Raw genomic sequence first — 18,473 nt, 5'->3', positions numbered from 1 at the left:
AAGGATCTAATCTTCTACCCCACCTGGACATTATGCATATGCACGTGTTAGAGCGCATGAATCACTCCCTGAGAGGATTCATTGTTCTTCAGTTACATTAAAGATTCGTTCAAAATAAACTAATCAGTCAAGAACGATCCATCTCTATAGTTTGAGATGATAATGCTGTGTCCATACATATGGAGCAAGCTGTAGACCTAGCCAGCTTGTTAGTCATCCATCTTATTTTTTCCAATATTAGCATTTATATGGTGTGTAATGTAGCTGTGAATTTTAAAGTTTTAATGTTCAAAATGCACAAGTTATTGTCTCCTCAAATAAAAAATAAATTCTGAACTGAGAAAATGAGTCTGCAGAAGTGACTAATCAAAATTTTACTGATTGGCCGCTGTGTTCATAAGCTCAAAACAAAAGGCTTCATTGGTTATTGTTACTCATCTACACTGTGTACAAGTGCTGAAGATTTATAAAGCCTCTGGAGCTATAGTTCAGATGTGGTAATGGTGGTTTTAATTTTCAGCAGTCATTTTAGTCATAGTCAATACTATGAAAGGCAGGAGTAGAGGTAGAATTTTGCTATAGTTCTAGTCAGTTCAGCTCCACCAGACACAACCTAGTAAGTCAATGCAACAGCGTTAAGCATTCATTCATTCATTTTCTTTTTGGCTTAGTCCCTTTGTTAATCAGGGGCCACCACAGCGGAATGAACCGCCAACACACACACACACACACATCGTTCACACACAAACTCATACACTAGTGTCAATTTTAGCATACCCAATCCACCTCTAACGCATGTCTTTGGACTTATGGTGGAAACCGGAGCACCCGGACGAAACCCACATGCAAACTCCACAGAGAAATGCCTACTGACCCAGCCAAGGCTCGAACCAGCGACCTTCTTGCTGTGAGGGGAACACGTCACCACAAAAACTACATTAAATCAAAAAAATTAAATGAAGGAAAAAAACCTTGTGAGGAACCAGGCTCTAGTGGGGGAGCATTTCTTCGGTGGCTAAAAGGAAAAGAAACAAATGTGCAGTCTAGACAATGATATACAACATTTGTGGACTTTGTCGACTGAGTTCCATCATGGTAAAGGTGCAGATCAAAGTACGTCCCAGGAGAATGTGTTCAGGCTGGCCAAAGAGAACTAAGTAGAGCCAAAGACCTGTTACTGAGGTCTTCGCTGAGAGTATGTCTTGTTGGCTTGACTCATTGATGTCCTCTCTGACCATGTGGGGCTGTGTTTTTTATCAATATCTTTATTATTTACAATTTGTAAATCTGCAATTTACAGAATCAAATCAATGCACATGTAAACATTATTTTTCTAGCCACCCTTCAACCATACCCCACCCTTAGACTTTAAACCGCTAGACTTTATTGCAAGGCATTGTGCTACAACATTCAACATATATATGAGGAAACAAGTAAATAAATACAAAAAATAAACAAATACAAAAATGTAAAAATAATAATAATAATAATAATAATAATAATAAAAATAATAATAATACAACAGAAAGGAAGGAAATGTAAATGTGGATTGTGTTGAGGTCGAACTCTGAGCACAACAAGCATCTACTCCAGTTATGGACTGAATCCAAGATTACGTGAATCGCTGGAGCAGAGAGAAATAGTGTTTTGGTTACGGTTTTAAGCAGAGTAGACTTTTTTCTACAGAAGAGACTTGGAAACAGGGAATCTTAGACTTATGTGTTTGAGAATTATTGGGAAATTAGGTGATGTTAAATGTAGGATTAATCAAATCTTGTTAGAGAGATCTAAAATAAAATTAGAAACTTTTAAAATAGCATTTCACTTCAATGTAAGCTACTAAAATAATTCTTCCAATCACACTGGAGAGAAAGAATGTGTTTGTTAATCTGCCATTCGTGGGTCTTGTATGCACAATACTAAGCAAAACAGGAAATAGTAAAATAGTACATACTTTTTCAACATAGCATGCTTTGGTACACACTTACAGTAATCCCGCTTACTATTTTGCATGGATTATGCACTTTGGGATGCAGGGAATTTCTAGTTGCCCATCCTGACCTCTCTTCTTGCTGCAATTATTGTTTGTGTGTAATCAGGTTGTAAAGAAGAGGCATCAGTAGCTATGGTGGTGGTTCCTGGTCCACTTCCAGTGTACCTAAGGCTGCCGTACAGACGAGACTCATACTTCTGTTTCCACCAGGAGGAGAAGCGTGCACGATTCGTCTCAATCCTCAACGACTGTATTCGCCACCACAACCAAGGTATCAGCCCTAATCTCAGATTGTCTTTTTTATGCAGTCAGATTAATTTCTTTTAGATTATATTGTGAACGCATGTTTATTATGCATAATACGGTTAGTTATTCAAGAAAATGCAGCTAATCATCTCTGCTGATAATGTCTGACAGTTTGGCTGTGAGAGATTCTCCAGTTTAGATGTTTAGGTTCAATGTGAAGCAATATAGAGCCCGCCCTCTTCTGAAAGGGGAGTCGGGTGGTGCAGCTCATTTGCCTCATTTTAAGGTATACACATAGAAAACACACTTGTGTTTTTGCTCACACACATAAAATTGACATTTGGAGATGCTATAATAAATACTCTGGGGGGTATTTTGAAGTGAAACATTTTAAGAATACCATAGACTCACATACCTAACATATTGTCAAAGTTCAGGTCATATGACACCTTTGATTCTTACAGAATTTCAGTTTACTCATTTAGAAAGTATTGTTATTATTAGTTATTATTATTAGTGTTGTTATTAGTTTTGAGTAATATTCTCTATTCCCTTTCAAAACTAGCTCACTATATGACAGTAGAGGGGCTGAAGAGAAGCCAATTCGTCTGCACTTTCCCCAGTTTACTACTGTTTTTGTGCTGTGGTCATGGTGATACACTAATAATAAACAAACTGCAAAGCGTCTTTCCTGCTTACTTGCCGTTTAGTGGTTACACGACCTCTTCAGAAAGTGAAACTGTTTGCAATCAACTAAAATAGTTTTTTTTTTCACACCTTCATCTTTTACTTGCCGTACTCTGTCAGAAAATTCACACAGAGGCCAATTAAACTGTTACAAATGCACTTCTTTTTTTTAGATTTTTGCAAATCTGAGTTTAAAAGTCACAATTGAGATAAAAAAGAGAAATATCTTCTGCAATAAGATATTAAGATAAAAGAGAAATATCTTCTGCAATAAGTAGCTGAGTTTGAGTTTTCTTTCATGCTTTTTTCGTGTTTGCAGAGCTAATAGGAGAGGTGGAGGCATCGCTGCCCTGTTAAAAAATGTCTATGAGTGTAAACAAGTGTCATTTGGTGACTATTTGTCCTTTGAATATCTAATTATAGCATCTTACTGATCATTATCTACAGACCTCCAAAATATTCTCCAGCTTTTATTGATGATTTTACAGAGCTGTTATCAATAGTAACCTCTGAATTTGATTATTTTAGTATTGCTGTGGATTTTAATATTCATATAGATAATCCAGAAATCAATGCTGTAAAAAAACTGATGACTGTTTTTAACACTTTTGATCTGACTCAGCATGTTCAAGGACCCACACACAATCGTGGACACACTCTTGATCTACTTATAACTAAGGGTTTACACATTTCATCGACTGTTGTTTAGGATGTTGCACTATCTGATTATTTCTGTATCTTCTTTGATATATTGATCAATCCAGCTATTAAAGACAGATCTGTCTCTGTCAGAAAGAGATGCATAAATGAGAACACTAGTGAGCAGTTTATGAAGGCCATATCGCTAGCACCAAGTATATCTGCAGATTCTGTTGATTCTCTCCTTGATTTGTTTAACTCTAAAATTAAGATTATAGATGACGTCGCTACTGTTAAAGTCAAGAAGATGACTGGCAGGCAAAAGGGATCCTGGAAAAGGTCACCGAGACTACAAATGATGAAAAGACAGTGCAGAAAAGCTGAGCGTATGTGGAGAAAGACGAAACTAGTAGTCCATTATAATATCTATAAAGACAGTCTTCATGCGTTTAATATGGAACTAAACACTGCTAGGCAGACTTTCTTTTCAAGCCTTATAAACAACAACTTAAATAATGCTTGTATACTCTTTGCAACGATAGAGAGACTCACAACCCCCAACCCCCCCCCCCCCCCCCAGTCGGATTCCAAGTGAACTACTCTCTGAAAGCAAATGTAATGAGTTTGCTCATTTCTTTACTGATAAGATCAATAATATCAGAAAGGCAATCAGCTCATCCAATCAGCCAAGTTGTGTCGATATCAAACAAGCTCAACCACAACTTAAGAAATCAGACATTATGTCTGATTTCATGGCAATTAACGATAAAATCTTAGAAGAGACTGTGCAAGCTATGAAAACATCAACCTGCAGTCTTGACACGCTCCCCACATCATTCTTCAAAACAGTGTTTACCTGTTTAGAAATGGATCTTCTAAAAGTGGTAAATGCTTCACTTCTCTCAGGGATTTTTCCAAACTCACTTAAAACTGCAGTTGTTTAACCCCTCTTGAAGAAGAGCAACCTGGATAACACCCTATTGAGCAATTACAGGCCAATCTCAAATCTCCCTTTCATTGGCAAAATCATTGAAAAAGTTGTTTTCAACCAGGTTAACAAGTTCTTAAACTTCAAGGGGTGTTTAGACAATTTTCAATCTGGTTTCAGAGCACATCACAGTACAGAGAGCGCTCTTATAAAGATAATCAATGATATACGCCTAAATACAGATTCAGGCAAGCTAACAGTGCTGGTATTGCTCGATCTCAGTGCTGCATTTGACACTGTCGATCATAGCATACTCCTGGATAGGCTGGAAAACTAGGTTGGGCTGTCTGGCACGGTCCTCAAATGGTTTAGATCTTACCTTGAAGGTAGAGGTTACCATGTCAGTATAGGTGACCATAGGTCGAGGTGGACACCCATGACATATGGAGTCCCACAAGGTTCGATTCTCTTGAGAGAACCTCTCCTGTTCAACCTTTACATGCTCCCTCTGAACCAAATAATTAGAAAGAACCAAATCTCCTACCACAGCTATGCTGATGACACTCAGATCTACCTAGCCTTACTGCCTAATGACTACAGCCCCATTGACACCCTCTGCCAATGCATTGATGAAATTTACAATTGGATGTGCCAAAACTTTCTTCAGTTAAACAAAGAGAAAACAGAAATGATTGCGTTTGGGAACAGAAATGAGGTTCTCAAGGTAAATGCGTACCTTGTTACTAAAGGTCAAACAACTAAAAATAAGGTCAAGAATCTTGGTGTGACTCTAGAGTCAGATCTGAGTTTCAATAGTCATCTGAAAGCAGTCAGTAAATCAGCATACTATCATCTCAAAAACATAGCAAGAATCAGATGCTTTGTTTCCAGTGAAGATTTAGTGAAACTTGTTCATGCTTTTATCAGCAGCAGGGTGGATTATTGTAACGGCCTCCTCACTGGCCTTCCTAAAAAGACAGTCAGACAGTTGCAGCTCATCCAGAATGCTGCAGCCAGAATTCTGACCAGAACCAGAAAATCAGAGCACATCACACCTGTCCTCAGGTCTCTACACTGGCTCCCAGGTACATTCAGAATAGATTTTAAAGTATTATTACTGGTCTATAAATCACTAAATGGCCTAGGACCTCAATACATTACAGATATGCTCACTGAATACAAACCCAACAGATCACTCAGATCATTAGGATCATATAAACTTAAAGTTCCAAGAGTTCAGTCAAAGCAGGGTGAATCAGCTTTCAGCCACTATGCCCCCCGCTGCTGGAATCAGCTTCCAGAAATGATCAGATGTGCTCCAACATTAGGCACATTCAAATCAAGACTGAAAACACATCTGTTTAGCTGTGCCTTTACTGAATGAGCACTGTGCTACGTCCGACAGATTGCACTATTATGTTTTTCTCTTCTTCTTCATTCTTTTATATCACATTTTACCTGTTTTTATGTTTTTTTAATCAGTTTTATTATTTTTTTACATTTTTTTTTACTTGTTTCTTTTATTCTTGTTTATGTAAAGCACTTTGAATTGCCACTGTGTATGAAATGTGCTATATAAATAAACTTGCCTTGCCTTGCCTTTTTTGAGATATGCATCATAGTGTAAATGACTTCATTAAATTCTAAATCTTTTTCATTCGTTCATTTTCTTTTTGGCTTAGTCCCTTCATTAATCTGGGGTCGCCACAGCGTACCACCAACTTATCCAGCATAGGACATCCTTCTAGCTGCAATTCATCACTGGAAAACACCCGTACACTCTCATTTACACACATACACTATAGCCAATTTAGCCTACCCAATTTACCTGTACCACATGTCTTTGGACTGTGGGGGAAACCTGAGCACCTGGAGGAAACTCACATGAATACAGGGAGAACATGCAAACTCCACAAAGAAATGCCAACTGACCTTCTTGCTGTGAGGTGACAGCACTACCCACTGTGTCACCGCGCCGCCTCCTAAATCTTTATCATTAAAAATATAAATTTTAATTAAGGAAAAATGTAACATCCCAGGCTAGCAGCTCATAATGTGAAGTAGTTTGTTTACATTTAAGTTAGCCGTACAAAAATAAGTTTATTTAAAGTTCTGAAGCAGATTTAAGTAAACCAGAAGTGAAATGAGTCATTTGTCTGTACACACAAGTTGTGACATAAATGAGACATGATGAAATCAATAAACCACAGCCAATCAAAAGAGTGTGTGAGTGGAGCCTCCCTCAGAGTTCTCAAATATTAGATAATTTAAGCATTATCATTACACACTGAGTTACTGAAACAGTCATTATGGTGTACTCATACACTTGTTTATTCACATACAGTAAGATCATACTTTTAGGGCTCTATCATACACCTAGCGCAATAAGAAGCAAGACATGTATGGTGAAATTAGTTGCTATTTTCAGACCAGCGCAACCCTAATTGTCATGTTTTGCACAATGTTGTTTAAATAGCTAATTCATTTGCACCACTTTGTGGACTCATATGTGTGCGGGTCTAAAATAGAGGTGTGTTAAGACACATTGTTGGCGCGTTGCTATTTTGAACTAAAATAGACTGCACAGCGCAGATTGTGTCAGTTATGCACCTATGCAGGTCCAAAATGCTTAAACATTGCCTAATACACACAGGATGTGCAGCAATACACAAATATATTTATATATGAAAAAAATTAAAGGATTAACCACTACCTCCATGCCTTCTTCACCTCCAGGTGTTTTTCAGTTTATTCATGACAATTTGCATAATGTTATTATTAGTATTATTTATATTATATGCATATTTATATTTGTTTTAATAAAAACAAGTTTAGATTTGTTCACCTGTTGGGTTTGGGAGACGTATGTATCACAATGTGAGGCATGGATAAGACTCAGTTGTTTGACCACACTTCTTTAATATTTTGCTTATTTATATAATTGCTGTAAATTCGAACTGAATTTAAAAAATAGTTTTGAGGCAAATCTTTGCACTTAAACAAAATGAAATATGTAGGCTAATGGATGACTTCAGTGGAGTGCGTACAACATTGTTTCCTTATCCAAGAAAGTAAAGGAGTAAAGAGTACAAGTAAAGTAAAGAGAAAGTAAAAAGGCAGAATATAGGCTTGTTCTTTATCCTTGTGCTGCAGATGCGCTGTTTAACTGTTTTCTCACTAGTGAAGCATTCAGTTTTTTCATTTACAAAGTCCGCCATGTAAATAGCAAATGCACCATGGTGCAATGCAACTGACTCTTAAAGGGAATGTGAGATGAGACTTTGATTGGTTCACTGCACGTTATGCCCAAAACACACTCATAACTCATTAAGAGAATTAACTTAACCCTGTTAAACCATGCGCAGACTGTATTTTTCTGTCCTTAAAATAACAAAGGTGTATTCAGACACGTCCTTAATACTTTTGCACCATGCGCTTTAAACATTGTGCATAGATCCTTAAAATAGAGCCCTTATTGTTCATGCTTCCTCTGTTTCTTTTTTATTTTTAAATTGCAGATGAGTAAAATGCTGTTCAAACTCAAACATTAGAAACTTTTTTTTTTTCAAACAAAGCACACAATCTTTATTTAATTGCAGCATTACAAAGTATTCTAGTCAATGGACTATCTGTGTACTGTGTACTTTAGTATTACTGCCAGCATCATGGCCCACTTTTTATAGTATTATACCTTTCATTTGAACCCTTTATTGGGTAAAAAAGAACCATATATGCTAACCTCATTGACACTAATTACAGTATAACAGTTTTTTTTTAAGCAAACATGCTTGAGTTTATTATTCATATACAGTGCTTGGAGAAACAGTGTGAGGCATCAGTTTACATATCTGTGGACAGCATCAAATGAAACATTAATTATTTCATCATCTAACATTATCTAACTTAAAGCGACAGTTACCTAAAAATGAAAATGATTTTATTATTAACTAATTTTTGGCCATTTCCAAACAAGCTTGAGTTTTTTGTTCTGTTAAACACAAAAGAAGATACCCCAAAATTCAAATAAAAGTTCAAAAGTCGTATAATAACCCCCATTAACACTCCAGGAATTTTCCAATGAGTATTTCAACGTGCTCTATAAAGGGTTATAAAGGCCTATAAAGAATTAACAGTAGTATTATGCTTAATTTTTAGGTATACTTTCTTTACTAACTAGCTATATACACTTATGCTAACTATTGCATATTTTATACTGACTACATATTTATTTCATTTAAACTACAGTTTTATGTACATTCTCACCTAAAATTTTAATTATTGTAAGTCCATCTCAGTAAAGGAAAATACTTTTATAAGTAATGTAATAAGTGGACAGCACAGCTATCAAGTTAATCTACAGCTATATGAAATAATGTTCTTTTTTTAAAAGGTGATATCTTTTCTATTTCTGTTTACTCATATAGAGAATTTGCTCTACAGACAGCAAAAACGTGTTTTTGACACCAGTTTACTCAATTGAGTAAGACTCATTAAAAGGAATATGATTTCCTAATGCTTCTTGTGTTTATATTAGTTATATAAGTTATATTATATATGTATATATTATATGCTTATATTAGTTAGTATATTAGTACATCATGCCACTTCTCTATAGTGCATTATAGTGTTCAAAATGTAAAATAAATGTAGCAAATGTAGCAATGTTGCAGTTTTTTTCCTATTTAAAGTGGCCAATTCACGGAAAAGATTTTTTAAAGACATTGTTACGCCATGAAAGCACAGTCATGCATGTGGTGTGGCAATGTTTAGTTAGTTACGTTCAACCCTTTGTGACAACTGTTTATTATTTCCTTTTTTCATATTATTTCATCACTCTTACTAGTCTTTTCCCTTCTTTCTTAAACCAGAAAAGAGAAGTTTCTAACAACTTCTCACATGATTATTACACAATCCTTTCATTTACCAGAGCTCTTCTCCTCTGTCTGTTGTGTGTGCAGATTTTGTGAAGAGTACGGCACATGAGGTGCAGGCTTTCCTAAAGGCCATTCACTTCTACAGGCAGGAGAAGGGCCACTATGAATCATGGGATATGCTGGTGGGCACTGACACCCAGGTGGGCCTCTTGATCTCCAAATTACTCACAAGCATCTTTACAATGAGTGTCTGGGAAAACTAGTGTCTGCTTCATTTGAATGAATGAGACGAGTCATGCTTCTGTCATGTTCTAGTGACCACAGAGATGAACAAATGCTCTGTGACATCATAGTGTGGTCATCAGACTGGATTGAGTGGATTTAGGAGCGTCATGCTGTTAACATCTCATTTGTGGCTCATTGAACTGTCATTTTATGCTTGACTGAAAGTATTTAATGCATGTTTATGTTTTACGAGGACTGATTTTGTACATATATTTAGTGTAAATGTTTTGGAGGAGATGTATTTGTCATTTCTATGTGCTCCAGGAAAACATTTACATTTATTTTATAGACAATGATTATATTTAGAGGGATACTTCACCCAAAAATAAAAATTCTGTCATCAGTTTTTACTCATGCACCATTTGGATGGTAAACATAAGAATGTTCCTGTGTCTGTTTTCCCCCCAACGTTCTTTATAGTATCTTGTTTTGTGTTCAACCAAAGAAAGAAATTCATTGAAGTTTAGAGTTTAGAACCACTTGAGTGTGAGGAAACTGAGTGTGAACTATCCATTTAATCATTTATTTATTATATATCTTAAATATTTTTAATGCTAGAATCTACAAAAGCATTAAAGGGACATGATGACTTTTGCATCCCCGTATCCCATTTTCTATTTAAACAAAGGTTGTTTACCTGAAAAGCTTAAGCATTTTTTTTTCAGATGATTGCAACACAAATAAGCATCCCATATGTTTTGTTAGAATCCAAACGCAATGATTTTTTACAATATATATTTTTAAAGGGGTGGTCCACTACGATATCATATTTTAAACTTTAGTTGATGTGTAATGTAGACGTGTAAACATAAACAACATCTCTGAATGCAGACGCTCAAAGTTCAATGCAAAGAGAGACATTGGCTTTTACAGAGTTTTACATTAAAGTCTACAGCGAACTAAGTTTGGGTGCTACATACACAGCGCAGTAAAGGGGCGTGGCCAGAGGTGCTGTAATGTTATAGCAGAGAAAGCTAAAATGCCGTCCAAACGCTGCTATTTCCACAGAGCTTCTTCTGTTTCTGTATTAGGACTTCCAAAGGACACGGCACAAAAAGAAGTGCTTATAATTTATCAAACACTATAAGGTATCATGTATGTTTGTATCACAGATGTGAGAGCATGAGCAAACCTGTGACCCTGAGCAAAAGCTAAAAGTAAAAACTGCTTTTGCAAACATAAAAATGATTGATATGTTGTTCCTCATACCAGAATTCTTCCTGCTCTTGGTGCAATGAATTCTTGAGAGGGTCTTTCACAGGATGTCCTGTAGCCACTCAAGGAAACACCTCTGCCTTCCTCCAACCATTGTTAAGCCCAATTTTCAACCCTAATTTGGAGAACAAGGTGTTGTTGTGTTAGGGAACTGAAAACAGAGGGGTATAGAAGGCTATAGCACACAACAAACAATGCCAAGTTATTATGGCAAACACACTCTGTGATCAAACTTCACTATTCAAAAGTTTGGGGTTTAGAATTTCTGTTTAGATTTTCAGTTTTGAAAAACTGTACAAAAGCACGCACATCCCTCTTAACTGGGTGCTCAGTCAAAAAACGCAAAAGGTGCAAATTAATTTTTCATTAAAGGCGGCAACGCCAAAGCTCCAAAGATATAAATTTACATATAATATAAAAATATAAATGCACACACTTTGTGTCAGCTTTTTTAATTTAATAAATTTATATTTTTGGGGCTTTGGTGTTGCCGCCTTTAATGAATTTTTAGATTTTCAGTTTAAAAAAATGAAATAAACATTTTTATACAGAAAGTAAAATAATGCTTCTAAAACTCCTATAATATAATATAATATAATATAATATAATATAATATAATATAATATAATATAATATAATATAATATAATATAATATAATATAATATAATATAGGTGTTGGTTTATTCCCCTGTGGCAACCCTGGATTAATAAAGGGACTAAGCCGAAAAGAAAATGAATAAATGAATGAATGATATAGGCGACACGGTGGCTCAGTAATCAGCATTGTTGCCTCATAGCAAAAAGGTCGCTGATCCCGGCTGGGCTAATTGGCATTTCTGTGGAGAAGACATGTGGGACAGGTGAATTAAGGAAACTAAATTGGCCGTAGTGTATGATTGTAGAACAAATAACATATGCTGGACAAGCTGGCAGTTCATTCCGCTGTGGCAACCCTTCAAAAATAAAGGAACTAAGCTGAAGAAAAATGAATGAATGAATGAATTACTAAAAATTCATTAAAAACTTAAACATTAAAAAATTCAACTAAAACTTTCTCAGTTTTTTCTGTTATCTATTTACCATTATGTCAACTTTGAATGTATTTATCTACTTATCTTATGAACAATGAAACAGTTATTATACAAAGAGCTTGAGAACAAAACTATCAACATACAGTTTTTATGTAATTATGCTTCAAGCATATTTAGTGACTGTAACCCTTTTATTACTCTATATCCACAATGACTCAACCACCACATCTCTGAATTGCAGACTGAATCACCTCTATCACATTATTCCACCGCTTTTATATTGCTTTGCCTTGTTTTTACATTTCTAAAACATTGTAACCAAGACAGAGGTATTTTCTAGACAAATAAAAATATTATACAGTTTTCAGAAAAATAGCTATTTTTGCAACTTTAAATTAGCAAAATAATCTGTTTATAGGCTAAACAAATTTAACTGAATACAAGATTATTTTGTTTCTTTTAAGAATAATTTTTAATTTAGAAAAAATCAAAACAACTTAAAAACCTAATTGGTTTTTGGACAACTTTTTATTTATCTAGAACAAAAATGCCCGAACTAGGGCCTGTGGGCAAAATTGGCCCATGATTACCTTTGATTTGGCCCATCATCCCATTTGAGAAGAAAGTAAAAATAAGGGGGGTCAGGGGTGAGGAGATAAAAAAGCAAGCTTGAATTAAATCTTTCAATTAAATGCTGCGAATAGATCAGATTCATTTAAATGTGCATTGAACTCCATTCTTTGTGTTATAAAAGGAATTGTTTGTTTTCATTGTAATAAGTTAATTATAAAATGTGCAAATTTACAATGCAATAATTAACTTAATATGATTACAGTAATGATTTCTTTATTTTTAAACATTATTTAAAAAACTAGCAAATTACCCATGGCAACTTTGTAATACAGTTTGCTTTATTTATCTTCGGCCCACAGCCCTCAATTATGTTTAGTGTCTGGCCCTTCATAAGACAAACTTTGGGCACCCCGATCTAGAGAATGCTTCTTGGTTTAAGGATTAGATATTTGAACAAGAAACAAGACAAAAACTCTAAGTAAGAAAAGCAAATGTAATTTTTATAGACGTGTATTTTTCCTCCATGTGTCAATGTGGAGTCTTAGTTCGTGTATCATCACGGCTCTAATTCTGCCATTACGGGCCACAGCAGTGACTCTCTCTCTGTCCTTCTGCAGGTGCTGGCCAATCTGGTGCTGGAGGATCTTCTGCCGTCCCTGCAGACGGAGCTCTTGCCCAAGCTGAAGGGGAAGAAGCCGGAGAGGAAGAGGGTTTGGTTTGCGGTAAGTGAGATCAGCCTCTCCTTGCCTCTATTCTTAGAGTATTAACTCAGCATGTGTTCAGTGTCACAGTCAGACGACACTCGGCTGTTGCTTTTTTGAGCAGTCCACCTTTTCCCACAGCATGCTTTCCTTTGCAGGACACTTTGCATGAATTATGGGAGTAACTTCTGTAAACAAACAGTGAAGTGCTTCATTTAAAAATGTAGGTTTAATGAGGGGTCATTATTCTCCCAGTTCATCCATTGAAAGTGGTGAGGAAATTTATTAGAATTAACAAATGAGTTTGGGCAGACCATAAATAGCACCAAAAACTGAAGATGAATCTTTCTGTAGCAGTAAATACTGAATGTGACTTGATGTAAAAACAGGGGTGGGCGATGTGACCAAAATTCGATTTCATTTTATTTAATAGTGCCGATTATTTAAGAAGATAGTTATTCTAGAAAATCTTCTCTGTTCATGTGTTTTGAAGAAGAGTTAACTTACAGGATATCAGAGTCAGATTTGAGATTTCTATTCCCCATATTAGTGTTTTCTTATTTTCTTCTTGGAAATTTCTCATTGGGCAGGCACTAGGACCCAGTGGGAGACAGGAAAAGAATACATTTAACATATATTAAATTACGCTCTGTATGATTGGTGTCACAGTCAATGTTAAAATGACAAATGAAATGTTACTTTTCTTAAAGATAAAAATAAAGCTCGAAGCCAAACACACCTCTCACAAAGGTATTATTAGCATGCATATAAACTATTTTTTCTCCCACACTTTTTTATTAAATTTTTTTGAGACTTATTAAATATAAGTTTCCCAAACTTTAAGTGCAACCAATTATTTGGAAGCATGTAGAAAAACTGGCGCCTGCAGCCATTCAGCTGTACGCCCTGTGTGTAACTACCATGAGAGGGCACGAATTACTGCAGCTTTTTTTTTCTATTTTTACATCATTTAAATTGTTTTTTCAACAGTATACACTACGATATATTGACAAAGCAAGAAAGAATGAGAATAAATAAGGATGTGTGGTTGTGTGTTTTAAAGTGTGTTTGTATTTGCAGAGTGGGATATGGGTAGGCCCACACGGAATCTGCGCGCGCATAATTCTGCAGATTTTCCACAGATTTTCCGCAGATTTCTGCAGATTTTTAGCCCATTTTTAGTTCTGTTTATTTACTTGAGTAAATGTGTAAATCTGATTTTATTCAGTTTTTATTCAGTAATTTATTACTTTTTATTTAATATGTTAAGGTTTTAGTTATGATACTCCACTGGATACTCCAAAAATAATACCAAAGTTCTCCGCAGAAATAGCAAAAAACGTCCGCAGATTCCGTCTGGCCCTGGATATGCGTAAAGAAATCTATTGGCTTTGGTTTTCTGTCAGTTTTTCCGCGCATTAAAAATTGTTTAAAACAAGGTTCAACATGAGTAAACGCTCTTTAAAACAGTCAAACTTAATTAAGGCATTTGCCTAATGGCCTAAAATTAATGAGACAAATATTGGAAAAAATGGTAAAAAAAAAAAAAAACTATTGTTTTTCTGGCCTCCACATCATCCAAAATAATACACATTTTACACCATTAGATGTAACTCTCTTCGGCTGTCTGTCTCAGCTGACTTGGCATACAGACAAAGACGGCTCTGTGTCCGTGATGGAGTGGGTTTATTGTGCCCATTTTTAGGATGTGATTGTGTTTTCTGTTAGACGGTGGAGGCGACCTATGAGCTCGTGCATGAACAACTCAGAGAAGGATTGGAGAGCTTGAAAACCGAGTGCATAAATGCCAGCAAACAGCAGGAGGCGCTCATCCGTTCAGACATGGACCAAATCATCAACTCACAAACGTTTGTGGAAACAAAACTGCAAGGTATGGATATATTAAAGTAGATCTATACAGGAATTAAGTTCTGTGTATAATGTTTTAGTTCCTTCTGTCTTTATTAGGTCTGTGGTTTAAAGGATTGGGTTGTAAATCAATACTTTTCTTGAGCAAGGGTGCATTAAATTGATCAGAAGTGACTTTAAAGACAGTTATGATGTTTATATTTAGAGTTCTTATTCTGATAAATGCTGTTCTTATTAAACTTTTTATTTTTTAGAGATTTCTGGAAATTTGTGAAAATATTAAGCATCAAAACCTGTTTTCAGGAATGAAGGAATAAAGTAAATAGCGCTCTCTTTTTATGTTCTGGTGACTGAATGCTTACAGGGTGCGTTTCCGAAAAAATGGCAAGTTCCTTCATTACAAACATAGTTCCTTGATTTGGTGTTTCCCAAATCCATCGTTCCAATGAACATTCGCAAACTGCATCGCAAACTTGTACACTTGCAGTTACACCTCTAGAGCTGTTAGAAACATAGTTCCTGGCTGTGTTCTATTCCCCGTTATCCCCCTATGCCCAATTCATTTAGAACATTCTAACATTTAAACTTGGAATAATAAAAAAAAGCTTTAAAGTTATCTTTCTTGGATGTAATTTGCTTTCAAACTATTTTTACAGTTCCATTTGATCAATTTTCATGTTTACAATTGCGCCCCCTTCGCAGTCCACTTTAAAAAAACATTGATATCATTTTGAACACAGTCATGGCTCATGATGAAAGCTATAGGTGACCCATTATTTAAAAGCGGAAAGCTTCCAAAGCTTGTGAAAACATAATAGAATACGTTGATGCTTTTAGTTTATAGTTATTTATTAAGAAATGTATCTGTATATGACATGGGCCTGTTGGTAATGTAGAACATTTCTATAGAGGTTTGAATGTGTCAAATTGTAAAAGTAGACTTTTTAAAAAAATAAATAAATAAATGAATAAACAATATCCTACTTATTAATAATAATAATAATACATTAGCTTTTGTAATTTTTTGTTTTAGAATAGAATATGTAATGTTCTCAATTATATTTATAAAGGAAACAGGCCCTATATGTGCCGTTTAGATATATTTCAATTGATATGGAAAGTGAGTGCATGTATTTACCAAATCTAATATTGGATTTTATTTTAAATGCGTGTGCATGTAAAACAATATAGTTTGCACAAAGAAATGATGGGGTTCTTCTCTAAAGAAGTTACCACCCTGTTTAGAGCATCCTTATGGGCGTTTTACGTTATGACTAATGTGGTTCAAATGATGAATCTGCAACAGAGAAACTACGGTTTTTGAGAACCGTGGTCACAATATCATTCTTTTCCTAAATGATACATTGTACTATGATAGTTCAGCCGCGAGTTACGTGGTTGTTTGGTAAACGCACCCCAAATTCGTTCAAAACACAGATTCATCAGAAATCAAACACACAACAGTTCAGTTTCAGCTTTATACATACTATATTCATTGGCTAAATTGACCAAAAGAGATATGTTGTGTCAAAAGCATAACACATTAATAACTTAATTTTTATTAAAATCTTGTATAAAGTGGGTATCATATTTGTATTTGTGTTTTCTTGTGTTAACAATTTTGTATATGATAAAATTCGATAAAATATTAAGGTCATAGAACTGTTTTCCACAGGCTCCACCATGTAGTAAGTTGTGGGCTTGCTTGTTCATCCCTAATAAACTGAATTAAATGCAAGACTGAGGTGACTGTTAAATGCATTACAAAAACAAATTTAACGTTGCTTTTCATAATTAATTAACACATTAAATTTCAGCACTAATAACACAAATGTAATCACCCTCTATTTTAAATGTTAGATGGAATCGTTTTTATTAACATTGATTCATTTTACAGAATCATTATTTTTCCTCTTTATATCAACACTGATTTGTCAGTCTTTAATTGAGAGTACTTGTTCCCTTGAATGATATAGAAAATGTACAGTAAACTGAATCCATTATTAATGTAAAATAATGCACGATGCCGGGTCGCACGGTGGCTCAGTGTTTAGCACTGTCGCATCACAGCAAGAAGGTCGCTGGTTGGAGTCCTGGCTGGACCATTTGGCATTTCTGTGTGGAGTTTGCATGTTCTCCCTGTGTTTGCGCAGGTGGTCTGGGTTCCTCCCCAGTCCAAAGACACGAGTGCTATAGGTGAACTGAATAAACTAAATTGGCCGTAGTCAGGGGTGCCACTGATTGGCGCGGGCCCTTGAAAATATCTCTGGGGGCCCCCTAAATGTATGGGCCCTTAGAATCGTCCTAACCACCCCCCAACTTACAGAGTTGACAATAACAGAGTTGATATTTTCCACCATTTTGTTCTTTAACCAAGAGGCTAACCTCAACCTCAACAGAATTAAATGCATTTCATCATATTATTGTTTTTTTATGAGAGAATTCACATGAATAACACGATCACAGAGTTGGCCAATAATGAATCTGCTAATGGTGAATCTTAAACATTTTGTTTTACAAAATGTACAAAATATATGAGTGACTTTATGGTTGAATTTAACCAAAATTCTAACATTTATGACCGTTAGATTACTAATTTAAATATGTATTACATGAGTTTCCTCCGAATGCTACGGTTTCCGCCAAACACATGCACTATAGGTAAATTGAATAAACTAAACCGTCCCTAGTGTATGTGTCTGAATGTGAGTGTGTATGGGTGTTTCCCAGTACTGGGTTGTGGCTAGAAGGGCATCCGCTGTGTAAAACATATGCTGGAATAGTTGGCGGTTAATTCCGCTGTGGCAAAGTCTGAAAAAGAGACTAAGCCGAAGAATAGTGAATGAATAGTGAGAGTCTACAGTCTTCAGCTCCCCTGTCTTTCTGTTTGTGTTCAGCTTTAGTCTCAGATCCTGCCATGAAGTACTGCTCAGAGAGCGTGTCCCCGTACCTGACCTCCATCCTGGAGGAGCTGATGGGTCCTGTGAGCGCAGGCTTCCAGGCTGTCAGGCAGCTGCTGGAGGATGAGCTCACTCGTATCTGCAAGGACTTCCCTCAGGGGGGCGTCACGGAGGAGCTTCAGACGGTGAGACAATGCAGAACATGTAGAAATGTGTGGCATTCTGGCACTGAATATTTATCTGCAGAATTCAACATGTCATGGTCAAGGTTACGTTGCACTGCTTGAAGTGATTCAGGTCCGTTTTTTTTTTTTTAACGATGGCCGAGAGAGCTTAATACACTGAAATATAAGAAAACACATGCAATTACAAAAAAACAGCAGCAGAAAAGATCTTTACTGGTTTGACAGCAAACGTGTTGCAAATCCTCAAAACGCAAACAGAAGAAAATATGCTGCAAATTTTCATAACACAAACAAATTAGGAGAACATGCTGCAGTTTCTCACAACACAAGCAAATAGCATGAAACA

At 35.7% G+C, this 18,473-nt stretch overlaps 2 protein-coding genes across 3 annotated transcripts in view; one reads left to right on the top strand and one right to left on the bottom strand.

Moving 5' to 3' along the window:
• csrnp1a (cysteine-serine-rich nuclear protein 1a) overlaps positions 1 to 18,473 on the bottom strand; it is an 811,199-nt gene that overhangs the window by 705,547 nt on the left and 87,179 nt on the right. The gene's annotated exons all lie outside the window — the stretch shown is intronic.
• The window catches only part of niban1b (niban apoptosis regulator 1b), a 59,524-nt gene that overhangs the window by 33,456 nt on the left and 7,595 nt on the right, over positions 1 to 18,473 (top strand). The window contains exons 5-9 of one of the 2 annotated variants that reach the window (XR_015478484.1): positions 2,100 to 2,264; positions 9,452 to 9,567; positions 13,090 to 13,194; positions 14,902 to 15,064; positions 17,940 to 18,472. Coding sequence is in view for 1 of the 2 variants with exons in the window: in XM_087240820.1 (XP_087096946.1) it covers positions 2,100 to 2,264; positions 9,452 to 9,567; positions 13,090 to 13,194; positions 14,902 to 15,064; positions 17,940 to 18,127 (737 nt within the window). In the remaining variant the exon portion in view is untranslated. The remainder of the gene's footprint in view (positions 1 to 2,099; positions 2,265 to 9,451; positions 9,568 to 13,089; positions 13,195 to 14,901; positions 15,065 to 17,939; position 18,473) is intronic. The other variant, XM_087240820.1, reaches the window with a different exon arrangement.

The sequence above is a fragment of the Danio rerio genome, chromosome 2, assembly GCF_052040795.2.
Source record: "Danio rerio strain M-AB ecotype USA chromosome 2, GRCz13ab, whole genome shotgun sequence".
Classification (NCBI taxonomy): domain Eukaryota; kingdom Metazoa; phylum Chordata; class Actinopteri; order Cypriniformes; family Danionidae; genus Danio; species Danio rerio.
The sequence above is the reverse complement of the archived record's forward strand: the minus strand, read 5'-3'. Positions and strand labels throughout refer to the sequence as shown.